The sequence below is a fragment of the Zonotrichia leucophrys genome, chromosome 5 (genome assembly GCF_028769735.1).
Source record: "Zonotrichia leucophrys gambelii isolate GWCS_2022_RI chromosome 5, RI_Zleu_2.0, whole genome shotgun sequence".
NCBI lineage: Eukaryota > Metazoa > Chordata > Aves > Passeriformes > Passerellidae > Zonotrichia > Zonotrichia leucophrys.
The window spans coordinates 46552912-46578023 of NC_088175.1; the positions used below are offsets into that span (position 1 = coordinate 46552912).

The 25112-nt window shown below is 38.4% G+C and overlaps 1 protein-coding gene across 4 annotated transcripts in view; it reads left to right on the top strand.

Moving 5' to 3' along the window:
- ZNF143 (zinc finger protein 143) overlaps positions 1–25112 on the top strand; it is a 37787-nt gene extending 12675 nt beyond the window's left edge. For all 4 annotated transcript variants that reach the window (XM_064715086.1, XM_064715083.1, XM_064715084.1 and 1 more), the window contains exons 4-16: positions 438–521; positions 738–818; positions 1773–1969; positions 5736–5810; positions 9853–9972; positions 10951–11026; positions 12988–13113; positions 16018–16197; positions 17260–17487; positions 18695–18843; positions 20148–20309; positions 21086–21232; positions 23172–25112. In XM_064715086.1, coding sequence (XP_064571156.1) covers positions 438–521; positions 738–818; positions 1773–1969; positions 5736–5810; positions 9853–9972; positions 10951–11026; positions 12988–13113; positions 16018–16197; positions 17260–17487; positions 18695–18843; positions 20148–20309; positions 21086–21232; positions 23172–23255 — 1709 coding nt within the window. In that variant the 3' untranslated portion in view covers positions 23256–25112. The remainder of the gene's footprint in view (positions 1–437; positions 522–737; positions 819–1772; positions 1970–5735; positions 5811–9852; positions 9973–10950; positions 11027–12987; positions 13114–16017; positions 16198–17259; positions 17488–18694; positions 18844–20147; positions 20310–21085; positions 21233–23171) is intronic.

Below are 25112 nucleotides of genomic sequence, written 5' to 3' on the forward strand. Positions count from 1 at the left end.
AGTGGTATTCCCCTTTCTAACCCTCTCTTTGCATTGTAAAATCATTCAAAATCTGTACAATGTTTCTGAAGCTCCATTTGTTGTTGAGGATAATTCCAGTGGGGAATTATGATAATGCTATAAAATAAATGTTTCTGTTTTGCTGCTAATAAGATGTAAAAATGAAATTCAGAACGAGTCAAACAAAAGTGAAGAGATCTTTATTGTTCAAACCCAGATATCAACATTCTGCCTAACAAATAGGACAGCAGACCTTTTCTGCTTTTTTTATCCCAGAATGTTAAAAGCTCTGTACAGTCACGCTGTGCTTTCTATTTACCAAACATTATTTCTTGTTGATATTTTATTTATATGTTAATCTAGAAAGTATCTACTGTGTATTAAAACTGTGATGTGTTACACAATTAGAATTCTTAACAATATTCTGTGTATTTCAGATGGCAAATTAATGGATGGCCAAGTGATTCAATTAGAAGATGGTTCTGCTGCTTATGTTCAACATGTACCTATGCCTAAAAGCAGTGAGTGCAATAATATAAGAAATATGTTCTAAAATAATGTATTACTGATAAATATTGCTATTAAGTAATCAACAGTCATGATAATAGCTTGATTTCTTATTTTAATGGAACTAATCGTGAAGAGATCTTGGGTATTTTGTAATCCTGGGTATTTAGTGTTTAATCTTTCCATCTAAGGATTCTCTGAAGTCTTGCTCTAATTGTTCTCCTGAGCAGGGGAGAGCCTGCGCCTGGAGGATGGACAGGCAGTTCAGCTGGAGGATGGAACCACAGCATTTATCCATCACACCTCAAAAGGTAACTGCTCTGCCAAGTGGCATTGTCACCTCAGTGTCCAACAGAACTTCAGCACTGTTTAACTCAGTGTTTTAATCTCTAAAAATTATCATCTTAATGGGATTCCCAGTGTAAATTACTTGTTGCTTTAACTTTGACAGCCAAAAATTGTTGAAATGACTGTTTCAATTCTTGACCTGGGCCTCCTATAACAGTTATAAATGAAATCAAACCCAGTGTATTTCACTGTTTATTTAGCCCAGGATCACATTAAAGTGAGTTTATACCTTTAGGTAGTAGGGCAGAAAATGTGACAGCTGACACATTTAAGAATGTGTCAAGAATGCAAATGTAGTTATTCCAGATAACATATATTTCTGCAGAAGATGATTACTCTAGTCTTGGAAATGGTACCACTTCTCTAGAAAAAGTGATCAAGTATATATTTTAAGACTGTTTAAGCCATTGTGACAATTACATTTTACAACCAACAATAGTAAGAGGAAAGAATGTAATGGAATTTTTTTGTTAAAAGTTGTTTTGTATTTTGTGGTTCTTTTTTATGTTTGCATGATTCTCTTGTTAAAATGTGAGATCTATGAATTCTAAAATCTAAAGTAATGATATCAATAGATCTGGTATATTATTTTCATTTTATTATAAGTAGATTTGAAATGGAAAGTATATTTGTGTTCCTGATTTCCTTTATAAATAAAACTAGATCAATATAATTTTTTTTAACTTTTTGAGGTGTAGAAATAAAACTATAGGAGGTGTTGTCTTGAAAACAAATTCCTGTGTTATTCACAGTATTACTTTAAGTGTTTATGTATCTCATATACTAGTGGTTCTATTTCCCATATATTTGATATGTGTCTATGACTTCAGGAGACACCTCCTGGAGAGCAGTAGTTTGCCATGTAACACACTGCTGCTCCTTTCAGAACCCTAACACTGTGCAATATCTTTCCTCAGACAGCTATGACCAGAGTGCCCTGCAGGCTGTGCAGCTGGAGGATGGAACCACTGCCTACATCCACCACACGGTGCAGATGCCCCAGTCTGACACCATTCTGGCCATCCAGGCTGATGGCACAGTGGCAGGACTGCACACAGGAGATGCTGCCATCGACCCTGACACCATCAGTGCTTTGGAGCAGTATGCAGCTAAGGTACTCTGCAAGGCTTTTTCTGTAGCCATCATGTCTTAAAAAATGTACAGCACAACATACCTGGCAGCACAAGCCAACTGTTGGTTAAGAAATTGTAACTTGGAGAGTTTCAGACTCGGAGAAAACACCAAATTTTCATGACAGTGCTTCACTGTCCTGAGCAGCTCTGGTGCATAGTGTTCCGTAAAAAGGAGAAAAGATTGAACACTGAAGTGGAGGAGGATTTAGAAAGCCATTTAGACATTTAAATTATAATTTTCTCTATTCTATAAGCATTGTAAAGGAGTCTCTTGGAAGAACACTGTTTGCAAAGAAGGACAAAGTTGAATTATTCTTGTTCAGGCACTGTTGCTGGATTAATTTTTTTCCCTGAATGGGAAGAGAATGGCCTGGTGGACTGAGCAAGGGCAGCACATGGTATGAAGTGTAGAAAAGACAATTAGACAGTTCAGAAAGAAACTTCTTTGATCTATATTTTCAATAGTAAAAATGCAGTAGGATGCACAAAATTCATGTTGTTCACTTTCCTGGGCTCTCTAAAGCATGATGTAAGTATGGTAATGGGTGATGCAACTTCCATGACTGTAGTTAAGCTGTGTCCCAGTTGCTGGATAATTGCCATCAGTGCTTGTACTGCTCTGGAAAAAGAGCAGAATATATTTTAAAGTGTGTCCTCTTAATGTCACAGAGAGTTGTCAAAATCTGGGAGGCCAGTTAGGATAATTAAATAGCTTATTCACTGTTCTTTGCATTATGCTTCTGTCTGTTAGAATTGAGAGATCCTAAGGCAGACAGTCAAATTGTGTTGTGATTTAACATTTCATGAAATTAAAGGTAATTCAATGTTAGTTGAGCTGTAATCACAAGCTTTTATGCATTCCACAGGTACTATTTCATTTTGATTAAATCAATCACAACTTTGCCCTTCTTAACTGGTGGCTATATTAATCATAATTTCTGATACATATATGTTTTGAGAAGGTGAAAAAGAAACAGAAGAAATGCAAATAAATTTGCATTTTCATCCTATTTAACTCAATATGGGGTTTTTAATTCTGTAATGTGAATTTGTTTCCTGTAGTGCACTTCTGTGTTTGTTGAGGAAAAAATATTTTCTTTGAGCTTTCATCTCAGAACTTATTCTGAATGGTACTGCTGGAACCTTTAGGGGACAGACAATAGGAGTGAGCTTCCGAGCACTATACCTGGTTTATGGGGTTTTTTGGGTACAAAACCAAATATTAGCTCAATGGTCAGAACCCTGGATCTCTCTTAAAAGAGGAAATGTGGTTTTGTGATTCTTCTCCATATCCGTGCACTCTTCATAGTGAGGCAAGGTACACTTTTCATAGCTGGTGTTTCAGACACCTTGAGAAAGGTACAGGAAGAAATGAAATACACATGGTAAGTATATGATAGGTTTTTATAAAATTTTAGGTAGCCCAAAGAAGAGTAATGCCTTGTCATTGGCTACACCAGTTTCAGAACTGGGAAACATCAAGTGAAACTCTCATGTGATGGGTTCAAGAAGAAGGAAGATGCTTTTTCAAACAGCTCAAAGTCGTGCACTGCTTGTAGGATATTGTGGACACTAATATGTCCTTGGATTCAAGGAGTAATTAGATAAATTCATGGAAGAAAAATGTGTCCATGTCTATTAGATGAAAACACGTTCAGGAAGCTCATAAACCACAAATTGCTTGGAGGTTGGCAGAATATTATGGGGAATGCATCACTACATGCTTGGCCTGTTTGTTTAGTGTTCTCCAGCATCTGCTGCTGGTGGAACTGAAATGATGCAGTGGTATGGCCTTTACTTTAACTCAATGTAGGTGCCCTTGTGTTTTTATTTGAAGGCAGACTAAATCTTTCTTCAGCATAAAGGAGATTATTTTAGGAGGAGCTCAAAGATCTGCCCTGGAATCCTTCCAGAATTCTTACAATACTGCAAAAGAGAAGTTTAAAGTTGGGTGTCTTTTTTTGTTTGGTTCTTTTAAGGCTTTCTTTTTGAAATTTAAAGGGCAAAGAAAAGAAAGGTGAATTTGGAGAGTGTTGGTTCTTCTTTGTTTCCCTATCCTATGCAACAGGCAGAAACAGAAAGATCAGTGGGGTGCCCAAGGTGTCAGTGTAGAATATAAGAGAGTTCATACCAAGAGATCCAAGCAGACTCCCCAAAAGTGGTGAAACATGTACATTTTTCATTGCCCTCCCTTCTCCTTGAGGCAGGAAAGTGCCACATTGCCCAACATGTCAAGCCCAGGCAGACTTAACTTGAGCCCTCTAATTTTGGGCTGAGTCAATGGCACCATCCTCCCAGAGCAAGCCAGGAGAAAAGGTCATTGCTCTCAGTGATGGAATGGTGAAGAGGTTACAGCACATCCTTGCCTTCCATGAGCTGCTCTCCTGTGCCATCCCAGCTGCTGGCAGAGTGTAGGAACTGGGATTTGTGCCTGCCTCAACACGTGCACACACGTTCTCTTGGCATAATTTGTTTCCAATAGTTGATCAAGTTCTAATTTCATGTCAGCAGTTCTTCTCTCTGCCAACAGCAGGAAGTTCAGGATGAAGTAATTCAGGTCTCCCTTCTGTGCAGGTTCTCTCCTCTTCCTTTAAAAATTCTGAGGGACATGGTCCCACAATAGCTGTTGTTTCCCTCTGAAAAAAACACCCCAAAATTACCTGCTTTCTGACACTCTTTTCAATCTTTTTGCAATGTAAATTTACCTCTGTTTGGGCACTTTCCTTATTACTATTTTAGCTCAAAGTCCCCAAAAGTAAATGGTGTAAATTAGAGAGAGTGTGTGAAAACCTCTCCTGGGATGAGTTCTGCCAGTCTCCAGGCAAACTGCTGGGGCTGCTGCTGTGGGCAAGGTGCTGCACACAACCCCAGTGATCTCAGGGCCTGCTGTGCTCTGGGGAGGGAGGGGTCCTGCCAAACTGCTCTGGAGAATAAAATCACTCAGACTTGGCTTAGGTGCATCAGTCTCAGCCCTGAATATAATGGAGGCAGAGGTTATTGTGGATGCCTGTGGTTAGTACAGAGACAACTTAGGGATGGGAAACTATGCAAAATATACTTTAATTTTTGTATAGTGACCAGTAACATGCTGTTCTTTGAGCTGCTGCTTGTGAGAGAGTTTGGGGTGTTTTTTTAATTGGGTAATTACATTTTTATTTAAATAAAACTTTCACATTAACATCTAAGTCTTTCAAATATTTTTATGAGCTCCTTGGAAACAGCAATACCTTTCTCCTTCTGGAGACTGTCTTTAAAAACAAACCTATGTAGCAATACCCAAGTCCTTTCTTAGCTGTAATTTGACTTGTTCAAATTGAGATGTAACATATTGTCTTAGGTATTTTGATTCAAAAAGCAGTTGTGCTGTTTGAACAAGTACATTCTGCTTAATGGAGTGAGAGAGATATCTTTTTTATAAAATAAGTAAATGTTTGGGGTTTTTTGTCAGTACTCAGTATTGTTAAATTTATTGATTTATTGTAATACTTTTGTCAGTCTATTAATTTAACATCCTTAGTTCTTGCAGTCTTTCCTAGCTTGTTAAAAAACAACTTTGCTGTTGTGTAATGCAGGTGCTGCAAGTGGTGATTTTTGTGTAAGTTCATGTGCTATGGGATAACCATGTTCCAAGAGGGAGCTAGAGAGCTATGAAATAATAAACCCAAGAACTGTCTCAGGAACTCTGTTTCTCAGATGAATAAAAGTAACTGGTGTAAATGTTTTTCCCATTTCAACTTTGTTTTTCAGGTTTCTATTGATGGAAATGACAGTGTTAGTAGCACGGGAATTATAGGTGAAAATGAACAAGATAAAAAAATGCAGGTATGTTCTTAATACAAAATAGTTAAATATATTTATTTCTTTTGTCTTTTCTGACCAGCAAGGTGCATGACAGGGAGTCCTGTAGCCATGAACTATGGTTTGCTTCTACCCTTCAGAAGTTGTGGAGTTCAAACTATACAGATAGATTATAGTATCACTGTACAAGATCCTGTCACAAGAGTGTAAAAGATCTTCTAATACTTACTGTTGTCTAGGGGGTTTTCCTGTTAAAAGGTAATTAAAAATTATGTTGGCTTGCTAAGATTTTTCAAGCTGACCTGAGTATTTCTTCAATAAGAGTGTAAGTATTTCAGAAGTTCTTTCCAGAGAAGGAGCTGACTTTTGGTAGTATTTTAAGCAGAAAAATGCTGTCTCAGTTATTAAATTTCTTCTAGGAGAGACCATTCCAGGCACAGGTCTGGAACTGTTCTCTCTCTTTAATGACTTATGTTGGTTCCACTTGCCCTGTTAGGGTCCCTGACCTTTACAGCAGGTTTTATAAGGAATCAGTAGTTAAGAGTGTTGCTCCTAGAGAATGCTTAAAGAAGAGAAAAGACTTCAGCTTCTTCTGGATCCATATTGTTTGTACACAGAATTTACAAACCTTTAAATGTTAAAAGATTAGTGTAAAAGTTTAAAGGGTAATGGAAAATACAGGTGCAACTTACTAAGTCTGAAGCTTTTTTCCCTAAGATCCATAAAATTATGTAAGGAGAATGGTATTTGGCATTATAATGAATTTTATTAAAGAAAAAGACAAAAATATATCCTGGGCTTCAAATATGCAACTAAAATAACACTAAAAACTCTATATCCTCACATGTTCAGATGAAAAAATCAAAAATGGAAAAGTCACTGCATTGAGAATGGGGCTTCTCTGGGCAAACTTTTTCTCCTGTTTGCTTAATTTAAGAAATAATGAAGTAGGCAAGGAGGAAAAATGTCTTCTTCCAAGCTCAAAATACATAATCTGTGAAAGGAATAATTATAGGCTCACCTCTCACAGCTCAAATTTTCTATTTTTATCTTTTACAAGTTAGATCCCACAATATTTAAAGCTGCAGACACTTTACTTTTGCCTGTGTGGCATGACTGTGGAAGGAGAGAATAACTAATACATTATTTACTGTATTGGACCATGTTCCAGAAAATGAAATCAAGAAATTTAGAGGGTTTGCACTTGTAGGTTGGAATAGAGGTACAATTCCAATGAAAGGCAAAATTCAAGGAGGAGTAAGATAAAAGCTTTGTTGGTTTTACCTGAAGTAAGAGCCAATTAAGCAGAATTACTTGTAATCAGTATCCACCTAAATATTGATTTTGGCTTCAGCCCCAAAGCAAACTCAATGTGGTTTTATCTTATACATATATGGCAACATATGTGCAATATGGAAATGTGCCAATCTGTGGAGCACTGCATGTTCCAAACAAAACAAGATCTGATATTTCCAAAAGGTAATGAGGCTTAGGCTCAAATTCTGACCCTTATAAGGTGACTACAGCTGGCCTTCAGTTGAAGGGGCCCACAGCTATCAGTTCTGTATAAAAATAGAAATCATTCTTATATCTTGATTTGAGTAGATACCTGCTTGTAACTCATTCTGTATTCATATGTATTAATCTATAATTTATAAAATAGTCTCATATTTAGATGTAGAATTAAATAGGTGTATATTTATAAACTTTCTAAGTCCACAGGGAACAGCACAGAACAGATGTCACACTGCTAAGCAGTCACTCAGACTTGCATGTGGTTAGTTAGGTGTTTCAGCAAAGAAAAAAAAAGCATAAAACCTCTTTGTGATTTCTACATGGGAAAACAAAAGACTCTGTGTGCCCAAATGGATATCGCACTATTTCCTTTCAAACCTGTCATACCCATCTGCTCATAATACACACTTGGGTTATATGATTCTGCTTTTATGTGTGCAGTAGAAAAATCTGATCCAAGGAAAAATCTGATCCAAGATCTTTGTTTTTCTCCTGTGTTACCTTTCTGAGATCAGGATGCATTTGTGATCTCCTAAAAATACAGGGTGTTAAATTCTATTTATTTATTCTTTCTGTTTAAAAGTATTTGAAGCACACAGTTCCTCTCAGTAAGTTCCACATTATTAGAAAGATGCTGCCTCCCCAGTTTTGGTATCCATCTTCATATTGGTAGGATTATGACTGGTTATTTCCTTGCAGATATCAGCACATTACAGAATTGTTTTCATTTTCTTTTCAACTTTGGCATACTTGAGCTTTATGGCAGAACTTAGCACGTATACACATATTTTATATGAATATTTTTATATGCTGGAACAACAAAGAAATAGTAGTAGAGATATAGATAGGAAAAAAATAATTAGTGCTTCAGTTTTCAACCAAATGTGTTCTTTATGATCCTTAATGTATTGAAGTGATTTCTGTGATTCATGCTGTCATAGGTTAAACAATAGTAGCAGTAATGGTTTCTTGATCCAGATTATTTTTCTCTGTGGTTCCAGAGGAGACTTTCTGAAGTGATGGAGTTGAACATTTCAGCTGATTAAAAGTTTTGTATTAAACTTTGCTCCTTTAGTCTTACAAATATTCTGAAGGTACCAGATTATTCCATCCTCTCTGAAGGATCTGTAGGAAAGGTGTTAGCAGTGAAATCTGTGATCCTCTGGAAGAGGAAATAAAGGTGTGTGCTGCTGCAGCCTCCCTGGTGCAGGGAGCTGTGCTGGGGGCTCAGGTGGCTGAAGTGCTGTGGTGTGATGGATCCAGGCTCTTAAAAGGGCCAGCTGGGAAGGAGAGCAGCAGGAGCTGCCCTTCCACAGGGAACAGCACAGGGCTGTGGGCTGGGAGGTGGCTCAGCCCAGAGTGGGTGCTGAGCTGGTGACTGTGCACAAGGTTATGGTCAGGAGGAAGATGAAGCCTTCTCCAGACAAGTGGAGCAAGCCTGGTGTGCGCAGGCCCGCGGCCTCATGGGGACCTCCTTGGTATCTGCAGAAGGGCATCACAGCAGGGCACAGAAGGAGCAGAATGGAGCTCAGGGATGGCAAGAGGCAGTCTAAGCAGGCTACTGAGCAAAGGAAACCACTTTGCAAAGCCTCAGTTGCCAAAAGAATTAGTTGGGAATGTGAACGTTGGGAGCAGGCTTCAGGAGTGTCCACCCTTAGGGATACTCAGAACCTGTTTGGATATGGCTGTGAGCAACCTGACACTGTTTTCTGCTGAGAGTATTGTCTCCTCACCCACCCTGTGAAATCTTCTTTTAACAGTTTGGAATAGAATTGGATCTGTAACAGAAGGGAGGTGATTTGAAAGGACAGACTGTATAAAACAGTCTCGACTGCTTTGCACCGAGTTGTGTGCAAGTGCTGATGTTTGGGCTGCTGCTTTTGTGTTCTGTCTGTATGAATGTCAGGTTTTTTCATGTTTCTTGCATGTCAGTGTAGAAAGGAGCCTGTACAAGGGTTTTCAGGTGCCTCCTGAAGCTGTGCTGTTTATTTTCTTCTTGACATGCCACAAGGGAGAGTAGAACCTGGCTCACAACGCTCCAATTAGTTTGATCAAAGTGCATGCATGGCAGACCAAGTTCAAAATGCTTTACTTCATTTTCAAAAAATGCTCATTCTAAGGATATTTAATTGTTTGGCCTTTCCATGAACTTGTATTTGAAGGTGGTCTGATTTATAACTGATTTCCGTTAGGAACAGATCTAGCACCTATTACTTGTCTGTCTACTAATTTGGTCATTTTACCACTGTGCTTATATTTAAAATAGTTTGTCTTTGTTATTGGACTAATTAATGCAAGCTTTTAAATTTGCTAGGTACAAGTAAATGTTTTACAGTTTCCATCATGGTTTTCAGTTAGTTTTTTTTAGTTTATTTATTGAGGGCTCAGAAATACATGGCATAGCAGAGCAAAGAGAAACAAAAGAAACCTGTCGAAATCAGCTCTGGCTTGATAGCAGAATAAAGTGTGTAACTGCTCTGATCCCTTTTGGTTGTTTGTTTTTTAGTATGTGGTTGGGGTTTTTAATTTTTTTTTTTCTTTTTCACTTAAGATTGTCTTGCAAGGACATGGAACAAGAGTGACAGCAAAATCTCAGCAGACTGGAGAGAAAGCCTTTCGCTGTGATTATGATGGCTGTGGAAAGCTGTACACAACAGCTCACCATCTTAAGGTGAGGAGATGTAAAATGTGCATTGCTACTTTGTAAATATGATATTTTTGGAAAGATTATGTGGTTAAAAGTAATAGAAATTGAGGGGGAGCCAGTTGCAATGGGGGTGTTTTGTCAGATGTTTATTGGATTGATTTTACAGTAATTGGTGGTGCTCAGCTGAGTTTACTTTGTGTTCTGGGATCATGTTCAGCTGCTCATTGCCAGCATGGGGAGGTTGTTCCTACCAGCAGTGTCACAGAAATTCCGGAATCCAGCATTTGTTTTATCAACTTTACATGTATGCATGATCATGAAAAAATTTCAGGTTTTGAAATATTTCACCATCATAGTACAAAGTGACACTCTTCAAAATTAATATTCAGAGTGAAAAGATGGCACATCTTTTCACAGATGGTGACTTGTTAATTCTCTTCCTTATTTTAAATTAAGTAAAGGAGTTACTGAAATGGTGAATGGTCTAGGGCTGCTGACATTCCAGCTGAGGCTGGCACAGTCCCTTGCTGATGAGGTAACCTGCTCACAGTGCTGCTTTGTCTCTGACCACAGGGTCAGTGAGTGGCTGGCTTTAGGAGTCACTTGCTAAAATGATGTCCTTGCTGTAGAGGTTTCTGCAATATTAGAGCATCATTGGAAGCATTCAGTGGAGTCAAAAATCAGATAGAGAGTGGGCTCTGAGGCATATTTACCTCCTGTCTTTAGTGTAGTGCATGATGGCAACTGTGCGTGTATTTACACAAGTGTTTTGTGCCAAACTGACTGGCAGGATCAGGTTAGACCTTGAAAAGAGACATCTTTAGTTTTAGGGCCAATGTTGTTACCATATTTTGTTATTTTTTTCATCACTGACATAAACAGACACTTCAATGTAAATCTTAGTAAGATAAATAAAATATGTGGGCTTTGAGAATGAACTGTTTCTGTGCTGAAGTAACCAGATACAGCATTTCATTAAGTCACTGTATTGGATGTCAATAGGTGCATGAAAGGTCTCACACAGGAGACAGACCATACCAGTGTGAGCATCCTGGATGTGGCAAAGCCTTTGCAACAGGTAATCTTGTGCAGACTAGCTCCTCCTGCTTGTTAGTGTTTGTGTGTGAATAAATTAAATTTTTAATATTGCCTTTTTTAACTGCTGAGTTGGTTGGGACAACTGGAAAAAGTTACATTTTCATCTAGTGTAACAATAGAAAGGACAGAGAGGTTTAACTCTTACTGAAGGGGGAAGGAGGTGAAGCACTCAACACTTCCCTCACTCTTCTCCTGTCATCTACAGTCAAATAATGTTAAAAATAGGCTTTTCTTACCATTAAACTAATAGCAAAAGTTAAATGAGGTGATAATAGAAAGCTGAACCTTAGGCTAGGGGCAGATTCCTGATCATCTGGTCTAAATTTGAAAGGAACTTTGAGAGAAGATGCTGGTTTAAGTGTTCTTTATTGAATTTGTATCAGAGTGACATCTGTCATGAAGGGAACTCTCCATTTGTACAGATTACTCTGCTCATAAATGATGCTCTCCCTGAGATGGAATTTGATTGTGCAAAATGCAATTATGAGGAATGAAACATGGAAGGAAGTGGAAGAGCAAAACTTGTTTGAAATTTTATTCTTTTACTTGGAATGTAAATTAGTATCATGCTTAGAAAAGTCAGACTCTGTTTTTTTAATAAGATATTTTGAGATAACTTAATCTGATCTAATACATTTGCTACAATTGCTTTGAATAGAAACAAGCAAAATAAATACTGATGCAAAGAGTCAAAAGGGAAACAAGCACACTTTTAAAGGGCTGCACCTAAGTTTAATTGCATAGTGTTTGTAAAAGGATTTGAAAACTATGTCATTAAATACTCTCTTCCTTTGCAACACACTGGTGTATGGCTATAAACAGCTGTTTGTTTATAAACACTGTACTTTTGATCAGAGCCATTGTACTGTTGTAGTTCAATAATCCTTGCCTTGGCCAAATTCACTTTAAGTACTGAGTAGTCTTTGATTTAAATGTTAAGAACTCTCCTGGGTTGGGTCATGACATTGAGTTTATTTTAGATATAAATGGGAATTAATGCTCAGCTTGGTTAACATGCTTCATGCTTTTAAAAACATCAAGAACAGGAATTTAAGCTGTTTTGGGGAGAACTCACTGAAATTAAAGCAGATGTCATTTTCTTACAGACTTTATTTTGTACAAATTTATACATCACTTGTGGATACAAGTGACGTTCAGGTTCATTTTCTAAAATGGCTGTTTCAGGCTTCTTTGCTCATTATCTTTTCAGTGAAGCGCTGAAAGGAAAATTTTGCTTAAATGCTCATTGCAAAATGATTGATAGAGGGTCTGATCCAAAGTTCACTTCAGACTGGTAGAGCTTTTGATGATGATGAGTTCCTAAAAGTAATCTTAAAGAGAATGAGTGTCTATGACTGCTCTTGGTTAGCACCTGTATATGTGATTTTACTGCTGACTTCTTTTGTGGTTATTGCTTTTCCTGTGAGCAAATAATTAAATATCATTTTGATGACAGCAGTGGGAAGAGGTAAAAACTCAATGGAATGCACAGCACATGGCTTCTTCAGCAGGCAGAGTAAATATTTGTCCACATAATTGCAGTTTATCCTTCTGAAGGGAAAGAGAAGAATAATGGAAATAAATAAAACAATAAAAAATAAAGAATTAAGAATTTCTAAACTGTTACCTAGAGATCTGCTGCTCTGTCGGGTAGAATGAAGAGCTTGCAAAGAATGAAAGAGTAAATTTTACTCATCAACACTGCTGAGGGGAATAGCAAGCCCAGCTTTTGCTGGTGATGTTTGATGAGTGCTGTGATTGTGTGTTGGTTTCTGAGTATCGTGGTTGTGTGCTGGTGCCCTGCTGACACCCTTGAGTGTCCTGTATGTGCTGGTGCCCTGCTGACACCCTTGAGTGTCCTGGCTGTGTGCTGGTGCCCTGCTGACACCCTTGAGTGTCCTGGCTGTGTGCTGTGCCCTGCTCACACCCTTGTGTCCCCAGGGTACGGGCTGAAGAGCCACGTGCGCACGCACACCGGGGAGAAGCCCTATCGCTGCACCGAGGAGAACTGCACCAAGTCCTTCAAGACTTCTGGAGACCTGCAGAAGCACATTCGGACACACACAGGTACCCTCAGCACACATCTTTGTTCATTCACCTCGGTGCATTTTTAGTTCTTTCTCTTTCCTCATTCTGTGACTTTATACTGACAAAATCAGCCTGTGTATATTCTCTTTCTGAAGCCCAGTGAGCTCAGCAGCATTTCAGCATGGTAAGCATTAAATCCAGCATGCTTTTCTTGGAAAAAGTGCTAAAGCATTCACACTGCTATGGCAAATGCACTAACTTTTAGCAGTGCCTCACTTACATTGCCACTGAGTCACTCATTGCCTTTACAGTTCCATCTGCAGCTGTAACAGAACAAGGAACTTTTCCTCAGTAATCTGTCTTGACTTTTAGAAATGGCTTCAGTGTTCCTCAGTTTTGGTGCTTTAATATAACTCGCATGCCAGCTCCATGAAAGTTGATATTCTGAGCTTGTTATCCTCATTTCACATCTCTTCTTCCAGCAGAAAAACCAAAATGTCATAGAAAACCAACAGCTACTAAAACTTGCAAAGGCACAAAAAAGAAAATCTTACATTTTGTCTAAAAACATTAAATTGAAAGCCAAACCACAAATTCTAGACAGCACACTACACTCTGCAAAACTCTGTGGCTGCACACACGTGTAAATAAGATTGCACAATGTCTCCCTTGTGCCTGTGATCTTCAAGAAAAACAACCCCTAAATGTAGGAAGGACAATTTATCACTTGCTAACCCATTCCATTAAATATGTTGATGTCTCTGCTAGAACACTGACAAGCTTTTCCACTGAACTGTCTGAATCTGTGAGTCAAGAAGAAACAATAAAAAAAGTAGAGGTTTAGATTTTTTTCAAGTTAAAAATACTTATAATATGGGGGGTGGAATGTAAATATAGGCAATAAAAATTGTTAAAACTCAGGATTACATTAAGATATTTCTGCTTGTTTGGACTTCCATACATAAAAAGATTATGTTGGGATTAGTACTGTTTTGATTTTTAAACATCAGTGTGAACACATGTCAGCTCTAGAAGAGGACTGTTGATATGCACTGCATCAAGTACAGACTATGAACTGAAAGGTTTCCTATCTGTGGACTGTTTTCTTTCCTTTTTTATGGCCACAGAAGGTGTGAGGTAATTTAATTATGTTTAGCAGTTGAGATAAGATTTGAGCCAGCCCTATGTAACCTACCCACCTGAACAGTATGAGTAATAGAATCATACTCTCCCAGCAGAGCAGGGGCCAGAGGTGTCTTATTTTAGATTTATGAGTTTCCTGGAAGCTGAAGAATGAGAGGAAAAGTGCAGCACAGCTCTGTGCAGGTGGATGGAGCACTGTGTACTCATGCCTTTGCAAGCTGCAGCAGGGCAGGGGGCAGCCCTGGGCTCTCCCACACCTCAGAAACCTTTCCCTTCTTTAGGAGGCACATCAGGGTCAGCACTTCCTTCACTTTCTGCCTGTTTTAACCAGAAGTGACTTCTCCCCGTCTTTGAGTAGAGTCCAGTCTTACTTTTAGTGCCATCAAATGCTTGCCTTGGCTTCCCCCATGAGCTCCCCAGACACGCGGCTCTGGCATCGGGAGAGCTGCTGTGGATGGTGCTGCAGGGGGGTACAGCCTCAAGGCTTTGCATTTCTAGAGCTGCAATGCGCTGTCACCTGGAAACAGGTCCCCCGTAGCTAGGAAGAACATTAGAATTTGAAAAGGCCCCTCCAGGGACCGGTCTGGTGACATTCCTGCGGGCATTGTTTTGGAGGATCTGACCTGGTTTCTGGTGCAGGGTCTGTTGCTGGGTGGGGCTGGCTCTGCTGCTTTGGGACTGTTTGGGGTCCTGGCTGCAGCGAGGATTAGGGGAGCCATGGTAACACATCACTGAGGTGTTCGGGAAATACACACTGCCTTGGCAGGAAGCTGCAAAACCTTCCCCAAACAGCCGCCCGAAGGAGTGAATTGTAGTTTCCTCTGCCAAGGAGCGATCTGCTTTGGAGTTTTGTGGTATTACTGTCTATCAGGACTTGTTCTTTTATTTCTAATTACCTACAGTGGTATCGGTAGTGGTGTTCTGCTCTTGCTCTCAGATTCTGCTCTTTGGTAAGCAGCTCAGTGTGTGGAATGTACTTGGCTCTAGAAGTGGGAAATAACCCCAGGACATCCTGTCAGTGGCTCCAGTGTCTCCAAATTTAACTCCCCTTCCTCTCCTTCTCTGTGTGCTTTGGTAGATCTCAAAGGTCAGGGTTATTGCAGTATTATTGGTTGGCCTCGTCTGCTATTCATGGTGAAATGCAGTGATGTAAGTTATTGTGCTTAAACTTGTATTACCCAGAAAGACTTACTCAAAAAGAACCTGTATTTGTGATTTGCTTTGGTCTGGGGGTTTGAAACTTGAGTTTTATGGCTGCTTCTCTTTAGAAAGTTTGTTCTTTTTTAAGGTTAATACTTTCTATAACAAGTTGTATTAATCCATGTTTATCCTGGTTATATGTTAAATCATAAAGATTTTTTTTTCATTTGAAGAATTAACAATTGTCAAATATCAATGGTATGATACACTTGGTTTGGAGAATATATGTATGGATAGGGAAGGTTGTTAAACAGTTGTTAGATTATGGTCAGTGTGCAAGCTAATCCAAGCAACTGATTCTATGCATGAATCAGTTCTGTTTTATACTGTTAAAGTATAAAGCAGTCTGTTCTATACATGTTAAAGTATTAATCTAAATGCTTCATAATTTAGCTTACAGACTGTATGATTTTCCTGAATTTTGTCCATTTTGGCTAAACTAGAACACTCCACATTGTCATGTTCATGGTATTTCTGACTGAGGATCTCACAGATAAAATTAGGTAGCTTTAGGTGCCTACATTCAAGTCTAAGTGTAACTTGGGATTTTCATTCTTTTGTAACCTTTGCTTGTGCACCTTTTCTTGTCCTCTTTTTCAGGTGAAAGGCCTTTTAAGTGTCCCTTTGAAGGATGTGGCAGGTCATTCACAACATCTAATATTAGAAAGGTTCACATCAGGACACACACGGGCGAGAGGCCTTATTACTGTACAGAGCCAGGATGTGGGAGAGCTTTTGCCAGTGCAACTAATTATAAGAATCATGTGAGAATACACACAGGTACATGAGTGATTTATTGTACTTTGAAGTGGAATCTGCTTGGGAGAGACTGTCATTCTCCTTGTGAACAATGTTTTGGTGTGCTGTAATTTGGTATAGTCATGTTTTATGACTTGGCTTGGTAATTCTGTTTCGGTGTCCTCTCCCCTCAGCTGAGGATATTTAAGCAGTTAGATTTCCCACCTTGCTGTCAAGGCAGAATCATTTTGGTTTGGATACAAGGTTTTTTAAACTGGGCATTGAGCTGAATCCTTAATATGATTCTGGGGCTTGCCTCCCTTGTGAGCTGTTTCTTAAATAAATACCAGTAAAGGACAAGTCTGAGCTTAACTTTGGCTCACTGTTATGAGTCACCCTTTCATCCCAGCTGTATTTTCCATGCTGCTGGAACTGTGGTCAAAACTTCCTTTTTTATAGACTAGATGTGAAAATACTTATTTGGTGAGCAGAAATAATAAGCACAAATTTGAAGACTCTAAAGTGTAAAAGCCAGTGATGATAGCCAAATCAGCTTGGCAGCATTATGTATGTTATAGAAACACAGACAAGCTTCATAGAGCAACATTTTATAGCTTAGTTTATATTTTTAGTTTACAATGTAATTTGGACACTCATTCCATTGATTTTTAAATGGAAGGTCTATGAAACCATAATTGTTTATAAACATGCTTCCTATGGATTTCCTCAGAGCTTTCAATACTCAAGTGATACTAGTCAATATATCTGATCATTGAAGAAAACTATGGGGCTTCCAGTAATAAAAGAACAAAATTCTCAGTACAATGACAATAATGGCAGCTTTCAGCCTGTATCATTCAGCCTTCATCAGAAGGATGTTTTAGATGGAATGATAGGGAGAAAAATGGGCCAAATTTACTGGCAGTAATTCTTAAAGACAGTAAGATGTAGCATTGATAAACTTTGTGACGTTGAACTTCTCTGTTGCCTTTGAAATGAAAGTATGGTTGGCAATGAAGGTTTGTCCCCAAATATCATTTGCTGGCAATTTTTCCTGTGCATCCTTAATAAAGTTAACTTTATCCCTTTTGTTTTCCCACACAGGGGAGAAGCCCTATGTGTGTACAGTTCCTGGCTGTGACAAACGTTTCACAGAGTATTCCAGTTTATACAAACATCATGTTGTACATACTCATTCCAAACCCTACAACTGCAATCACTGTGGGAAGACCTACAAGCAGATCTCTACCCTTGCTATGCACAAACGGACAGCACACAACGATACAGAGCCCATTGAGGAAGAACAAGAGGCTTTCTTTGAGCCACCTCCAGGTTAGAATTGCAGCCTTTGAATCTCTAGGTGGGGGATGGTATTTTGCTGGGGGATTTTGGTAGCCAAGGAAATGAAAACACAGATAAAAAGTTAAAGTACTTAATAAAGAGATCTTAATTTCTCTGTAAGACTTTTTAGGGTGGTAGGCAACTTGTAAACAGAAATTGCACGGTAATTGGCCAGATAATAAACTAATTTATAGTACTCATGGGGTTTAGAGAGAAATTTGAGTTGAAATCTCAGCAAACCTGCTAAAAACATGAATGTGGCTAAGGGACCAGAGAGAATCTAAGCTGATTACAACCTACTGGACTTTTGTTAGGGATTTTTCGAAGAGTGTGTATATATGTAACACCATGGCTGGTGACAATCTTTAGAGTAAAGGCTCTGCCTTGAGAAAAAAAATCTATTTCTGCAGTACAGTGATAGGGGCTGACTTTGCTGTGGTTTAGAGCAGTTTCTGTAAACCGTCCTAGAGGCAGAGATGGAAAGGAGCTGCTGGGCTGCAGTACTCCTCAGAGTTTGCTGCTCATGGTATTATGAGTATAAAGGATCAGACTGAAGGAAATACTGTGAAAGGACAAACACCACTTGTCAAATTGTGATTTTTGGATGTGCCTGAAGATCAGAAATATCCCCACAAACTGTTTTGGTTAGCAAAGTTGTTTTGCACCATGTTCGTGGGAAACTGCACTGAACGCCTCAAGCAGACTTGCTATAGCTTAATTCCTTCCTTTAAAGGAATGATAACATTTATTTGCTGAGGTTAAACATTTATAAAGATAATGAATTTACTTAAATCTTCACACAAAGGCATGTCACTAGATTCTTCTGTATGTTGGTTAATTAATAACTTAAAAAAAAATATCCAGTTGTGTTTGCATGGAGTCCCTTGCTTGGAGAGGTTAACATTTAATGAATAAATTAGAAATGTTTATCACATTTTGATATTTGCTTACAAACTGAATGCATATGTAGTATTTATGTGTCTTTAAACTGATTGCTAGAAGATTATACCCCCAGTTCCCAAAATAAGACTTTCTGACTTGCTTCTGGTATCTTTCCTTCTTTTATTTTTCTCATCTTTCCACTAATTTTTTCTGTTGGAGTGCTTAAAACCTTCAGACAAGACTGGGACTTGTCATTGGCTCTCCTGGGAGCATTTAGAGTATGGAAAGTAACCTCTTGCCTCTTTGTATCCAATAGGTCAAGGTGAAGATGTGCTCAAAGGCTCCCAGATCACCTATGTGACAGGTGTTGAGGGAGAAGATGTCATTTCTGCACAGGTTGCTACAGTCACTCAGTCAGGATTAGGCCAACAAGTAGCGCTCATATCCCAGGATGGAACCCAACATGTAAGTGACTCATGCTGACAAAACCAGGCTGAGAATTGAGCACAGGTTGTAGCTTCTCCATGGGCTCTCTGGAATCGCACAGGATTCTGGATAAATGTTGCTGGAAAGAAGCTTCTTTGGAGCTGTGTCAGGATATCTTTAGGGTTGTGCTCCTGTGGAGTACCTAAGTGAAACCACATATTCCAGCACATGAAACTGTAAAGTTTTCCAGACTTAGGGATCAGTCTCTCCTTGTTATCTTTGTCACTCTGAAAAGAACTTTTTAAACAACTGCTATATATACAGCCTGTTTCTGAGGCTTCTCACAATTCCCAGATTATGCTGTTAATATCTGATGAGCATCTTCACTGTCTTCTCTGCACACACTTTGGGGGGTTGAGGGGTGGGAAGTCTTTCCAGTCCAGGTGCTTCCTTTACAAGCAGTTTGGTTGGTAGTGTGCAGTTTCTAACATAAACTAAAGGATAAGGAATCCTTTGATACTATTTTCCACTTGAATATTCCTATGGCTTTTTTTAATGTTTTCCATGGATACATGTTTTTAAGGATTTCATCTGAAATTTCTTTGGAAGGGGATTTCAACACAACTCTCTTGATTCACTGTGGCAGTGTATTGAAGGCTTTTGGGAAAAAAATTTCTGTATCAGCTGGCAGGGCAACTGAAGTACCAGTAATATATATATGAAAGATATATTCTGAATTCAGACTGAAATAAAATATCCAAGGGTCCTGATACAGTGCCAGGACATTGGAAATTGCAGCAATACTAAGTAACTGGCATTTTTACTCTCTAAAATGAAGTCCTGCAGAAGTCATGACATAGAATTCTTACATTTAAATTATCTTTCAGCTTGACTTCAGTTCTGGGATTTATTAACTTGTAAATCAGACATCAAATTATATATCTGATACCTTAATGCATTTGTACTGAAGACATCAGTAATTTATGTCATTAATTAGTTATGGATTGTTTATTTGTGGCTTAAATTCTAAGCCCTCATAGGGCTGTTTAGTATTTACATCAAGATCAAAGTATGTCAGGTGGTACAGCCTTAAATCTCACTGACCTCTGTGGAAGACACATGCATAGATAATCTGTTATGCTGTTATGTGGGATAACATGGAGTTGTGGGCTCTGGGATTAGGCTTGCATCCTCTCCTACTCCTGAGGGCCATATTGTGTTCTGTGAGCAGGTCAGTGTGTCTGAAAAGTCAGAGCTGTTGGTTCCCAGCCCGTGGGGCAGAGGGAATGAGGCTGGAGCAGCTCTGAGCCCTTCCCTGCCTCAGGAGCTGCTGTGTGTTGCAGGTGAACATTTCCCAGGCAGACATGCAGGCCATCGGCAACACCATCACCATGGTGACACAAGATGGCACCACCATCACCGTCCCTGCCCACGACGCCGTCATCTCCTCGGCTGGCACGCACTCGGTGGCCATGGTCACTGCAGAGGGCACCGAGGGACAGCAGGTGAGGTCACTGCCCTGCACTCCTGCTCCTGTCCCCTCAGGGCTGGTGGCAAGGAGGCCCTGAGCCACCACACTGCTGCCACTGATGCAGATTTAGCTCAGCAGTTCCCAGCACCTGGCCCACACATCCCCTCCTAAGTGCCTGATGTGTCCTACCCAGGGCTGCACATCTGTAGGTTTTAATGTTTTAAAAACAAGGGGACACCAAGAAAAAAAAAATCTGAGGTTCCAGTCCAATGATTCATTTAGGTGTCTGTAAAGTAACACCTAGAAATGCCAAGCTTTTCCCCCAAAGTCACACAGTAAATGTGTGACAGAACTAAGTATAGAATCCAGTATGAACTATAATTTCATTGGTTAATATTATGGGACTGTAATTTATTTGGCAGATGGGAAACATTTGTGTAAGTCTATATCTGTGGGTTGGTTTTTAATGTACAGATAAAACCGCTAACCTTTTAGTACAAATATGATGTTATCTTTAACTTAAAATTCACTCTACTGTTCTAAAATTACACCACATGAAAATTAAGATAGTTATTAATCTCTGTGTAGATAATCACAGATCTGTAGGTGCATTTATTGAATTGCTGCAGTCATGAGGATATTTATATTTTAAGAGGTAGTACTAATTTGGAGAACACAATTATGGCAACTTTTCTTTTGCACAATACAATTATGCTGATGAGTGATCCCAGCTTTGAAGGCAGTGGTGGTAGGAGGTGAGGGGCAGGAACAGATGTGCCAGGCAGGTGACTGTGTCCCTTTGTCCTGAAGGTTGCAATTGTGGCCCAGGACCTAGCAGCGTTTCACAGTGCCTCCTCAGAAATGGGACACCAGCAGCACGGACACCACCTAGTGACTACAGAAACCAGACCTGTCACATTGTTGGCCACATCCAATGGGACACAAATTGCAGTACAGGTAAGATGGGGAGAAATGGTTTTTTAGTGTTTCTTACTTCTAGAGCTAGAAGCTACCTAGTCAGGTAACAAAATTATTTGAATAAGCTTGGTTTCCTGAAAAATAAATAGCCCACTACTAAATTATCTCATATTTAAAATAATATATAGTGTTAGGAAGAGGAATAAACAGCATCTCATTTTCCAAATCTACTTGTAGAACTCAGAAATAAGGGGAAGGCTGGGGGAGGTCTAAACTTCAAGTCAACCAAGTAGTTCATGGACTCACAGGTTTTCAGTGAAAAAGTGCTTTTGTTCATCCTTCAGCTTTACATATAGAATTTATAACAAGATATAAATCCAAACCCTCACTAATAAATTGGTATGAACTTATAAAATTAGCAAATTTGTTATTTGAACCTTGAAATGCTAATAGCAAAATAGGGCAAACAGTTATAAAGAAAGATTAATAATCAGAAATCTCTGGAAATAGTGACCTTCTGTAATGTGCCAAACCAGCACAGTACAAACAGTCTCTGTAAATAGTTCCTCACATTGTTCAAACACTGTCAGGAAAAGGTAATTTCTAGGTATGAAAGAGCTCTTAAGAGCTCAGATTGAAAGGAATAATATTAATATCCTCAAGCAGAAACAAGAGATTGTTATTTTACCCTTTGTTAAATGCAAAGTAGCAAGTGAGATGCTGGTGAAAGTTGAGAAGCCCTGAATTCTGAACTCCTCTCTTTTGAGTAAGTTGGCACTAATCAAAACTGCCTGTAAGAGAAACCATGTCAGAAGGCAATTTTTGCATGAGGGAAAGAAAAAAAGTAGCTAAAAGGGTCCTTTGAATGAAAGGAAAACAGGCACTCTCTGCACAAGCCCCTCTTCTGTTACCAGCAATGGGGCATTAACTTAAGTCTCTTTACATTAATGTAAACTTAAAATACACAAATAGAAGAGAGGGATTTTAAAATTAAAATACTGTTGATTATTCCTGAGGGTTTGATTGGCTTTTCTCTTGTACTTCAATACTAACAAATTATTCCATTTGGTTTCTAAGTCCTGGTAAAGCCAGTAGCCTGATAGTCCAATTGAAATCCTAACGAGGTGCAAACAGAGCTCTTGCTTTGAGTGGATCCTGAATGTGATATGCAGTGACTGTAAAATAACAAGTGATACCTAGAATTGTCCCATTAGGTCAAACAATTTGGTTTTACCTTTTACACTCTCATATGTGTTTTTTTCTGAGCTAATAGGTAACGGCCAGCTTTACATTTTTTTGTGAGGTTGAGGTTGTCTTCAGTGTTCCCATGAACACAGTATAGAACTCCATGGGTTCCCTCCCAAAATTGTGTCAAGTTGTATTTATTCAGGGTTGCTTATCTTACTTCTGGTACTACCAGATAGTTAAGAGAGGAAATTAACTGTAGAATCAAACAGTGTCATCACAACAGCTTTTTTATGCATTTGGGATTCTGCAATAAATGAACACTTTTTTAATAAATTAATGTCACATGGTGTTCCAAAGAGCTGACTTTCTGTTAAGAGAGTTAGGAAAAATGAAGATGTTTGCTTGCTTTACAAGTGATAAAATGAAATGCAACAGCCACTATGACTTCAGTGCCTGGTCTGAACTTTGTAATATCTGCCAAGTAAAATATCACCTACTTTGTGGGTCATGAAGTGTGTTTATCATGCAGCAGTTCTTTGAAGCACATGTATGTGGTGGTTACACATAAACTCAGTGTAATCTCCTAGCAGCAGCTATCTTAATTGTCAAGCTGATTAGATAGCTGCTGGTATATATTATCATCCAGGAGAGGTGTGACAATACTGATCACACTTATTTGGGCTGAAGTACTGTTTGGTATCTAGATCTTTGCTTTCAGAACTTTTTGGATGCATTTATTATCTAAGTGTAACATTTTTGACTTCTTTCTGTTTGAATGTGTTTGTTTCAGCTTGGAGAACAACAGTCTCTGGAAGAAGCCATTAGAATAGCCTCCAGAATACAACAGGGGGAAACACCAGGGATTGATGATTAACTTGTAAAACTGCTACCAGAACAATAGAGTGAAAGGTATTTTATTTTCAACCAACAAAGGTCCATGCCAGCAACAGCCCGTAAAAACTTTGAAGTCCCCCACTCACTGATACTGTGTACACATTTTATGCAAGAGTGAAGAACATTTTCTAAGTTTTGTGTACATAACCCTTGGAATGGACTGACATCATCTACTTCCAACCGTTGCATTCAGGAATATGGAATTAGGATTATATAGTAAACTTCCTTGTTATCCTTTCATCAGATTTCAGACTGGTCTACAAGCAAGTAAAAAATAGAAGTATTGGAATTAATTTTTAATGTCATGTACAAATAATGAAGGCATTACTGAAGATTTCAGCTGTTTAAATAACCATTTCAGGAACCCTTACAAGTAATAAAGGCAACAAAGCCTTTTTAAATTGCATTCCATTAATGGAAAAGTCTTGGATTTTGAGCCTACTACTGTAAATCTTCGTATTTTGATTTGTTTCATACAGATTTGAATACTCTTTAGATTATCTACCCCATCTCATTCATTGTAAATACAGACTGTTAATGCTGGAAGTGCTAATTATATTATCTTTAAATTGGATTATGTACAAAGAACTGGTTGTTGAATATTAAAGAAAGTAAATCTAATGATTTTGTTTCTTTACATATTTTACTTAAGATGTTACTCCTGAATTATTATGCAATAAAATATAGCAAGATTGTATTGTTTAGATAGGATGATATTGTCATGTGACATACTGTTTTACTTCTTACTGAGACTGAAGTTCAAATTATTTATTTACGGCCTTGTATAAATTTTTCCAAAGTTTATTTATCATAAACTGAATTTTTTGGCATTAATTTTGATCCTAATCCACTATAGTGTATTAAGGAATACTGGTAATAGTTATTTCAGACATTCTAAAACACTACAAGAGTGATTTTTCACTAAAAGGTGAAGTTTCCCATTTTCAAGTGAACTATTTTCAAATGGTGCATTTGCAGCAAAAGTCCAAGTACTAATAGTTGTTTTCAACAGTTCTGAGTGCCTGCTGCTACCATTCAGTACCTAGGATGTGCTTGATAATCAGTGCTTTTGAAAATCAGGACACAAGTTACTAGGAAAAAGGGATTAATGATGATGTAAGTACAATGCTCCTCTCCAACTATCATTCTGTAAAGGAAAAAATCCATTGTAGATATGTCTAAAATATACAGCAAAATGTAACTTTCAATTTTTTTTATATGAAGAAGTGTTTTTACTCTTGTCTTGTTAGCAAGCTGGTTAAGCAAGTTAAACAATTTTGGCTTCCTGTAAGATTCAGTGCTTATTTTAGATTAGTGTCAAGAGCACTTCTGAAACTGAAGCCTCACCTTTAGCTTTCTCAAGGGAAGGATTGAACAGCCTCTGGACAAAGTCTCTATTAAGGAATCCCAAGTGCACATCCTACATGAAAAAATAAAGTCCATAACTAAGTACCTTGAGGTGTTTGACCTCAGAAAGGCCAAGTTTGAATAGAATGAGCCAGTTTATTGTGAATTACTGTATCAGTGTGGGTTGTAGCCTTTTATGTTTTCTACACAGAAGCAGTGAGAGAATACAGTACTGTGGGATAGATGGGGACAAAGGAAAGGCCATTCTCTGCATAAACTACAAAGTAAAACTTGAAAACATATAGGTTGTCTGTAACTTTTGTATAGGATTGAGGTTGCTTGCTCACTTAGGTGCCAGTTTTCCTGAAATGTTGTAAATCTTGATATCCCATGGAGATAAATGTACTATGCAAGGAGGATTAATTGCCTGTCAACTAGATCAGTTTCTTAGTACTTATCACCTTTTAGAAATTAAAGTTGTATCATTTGA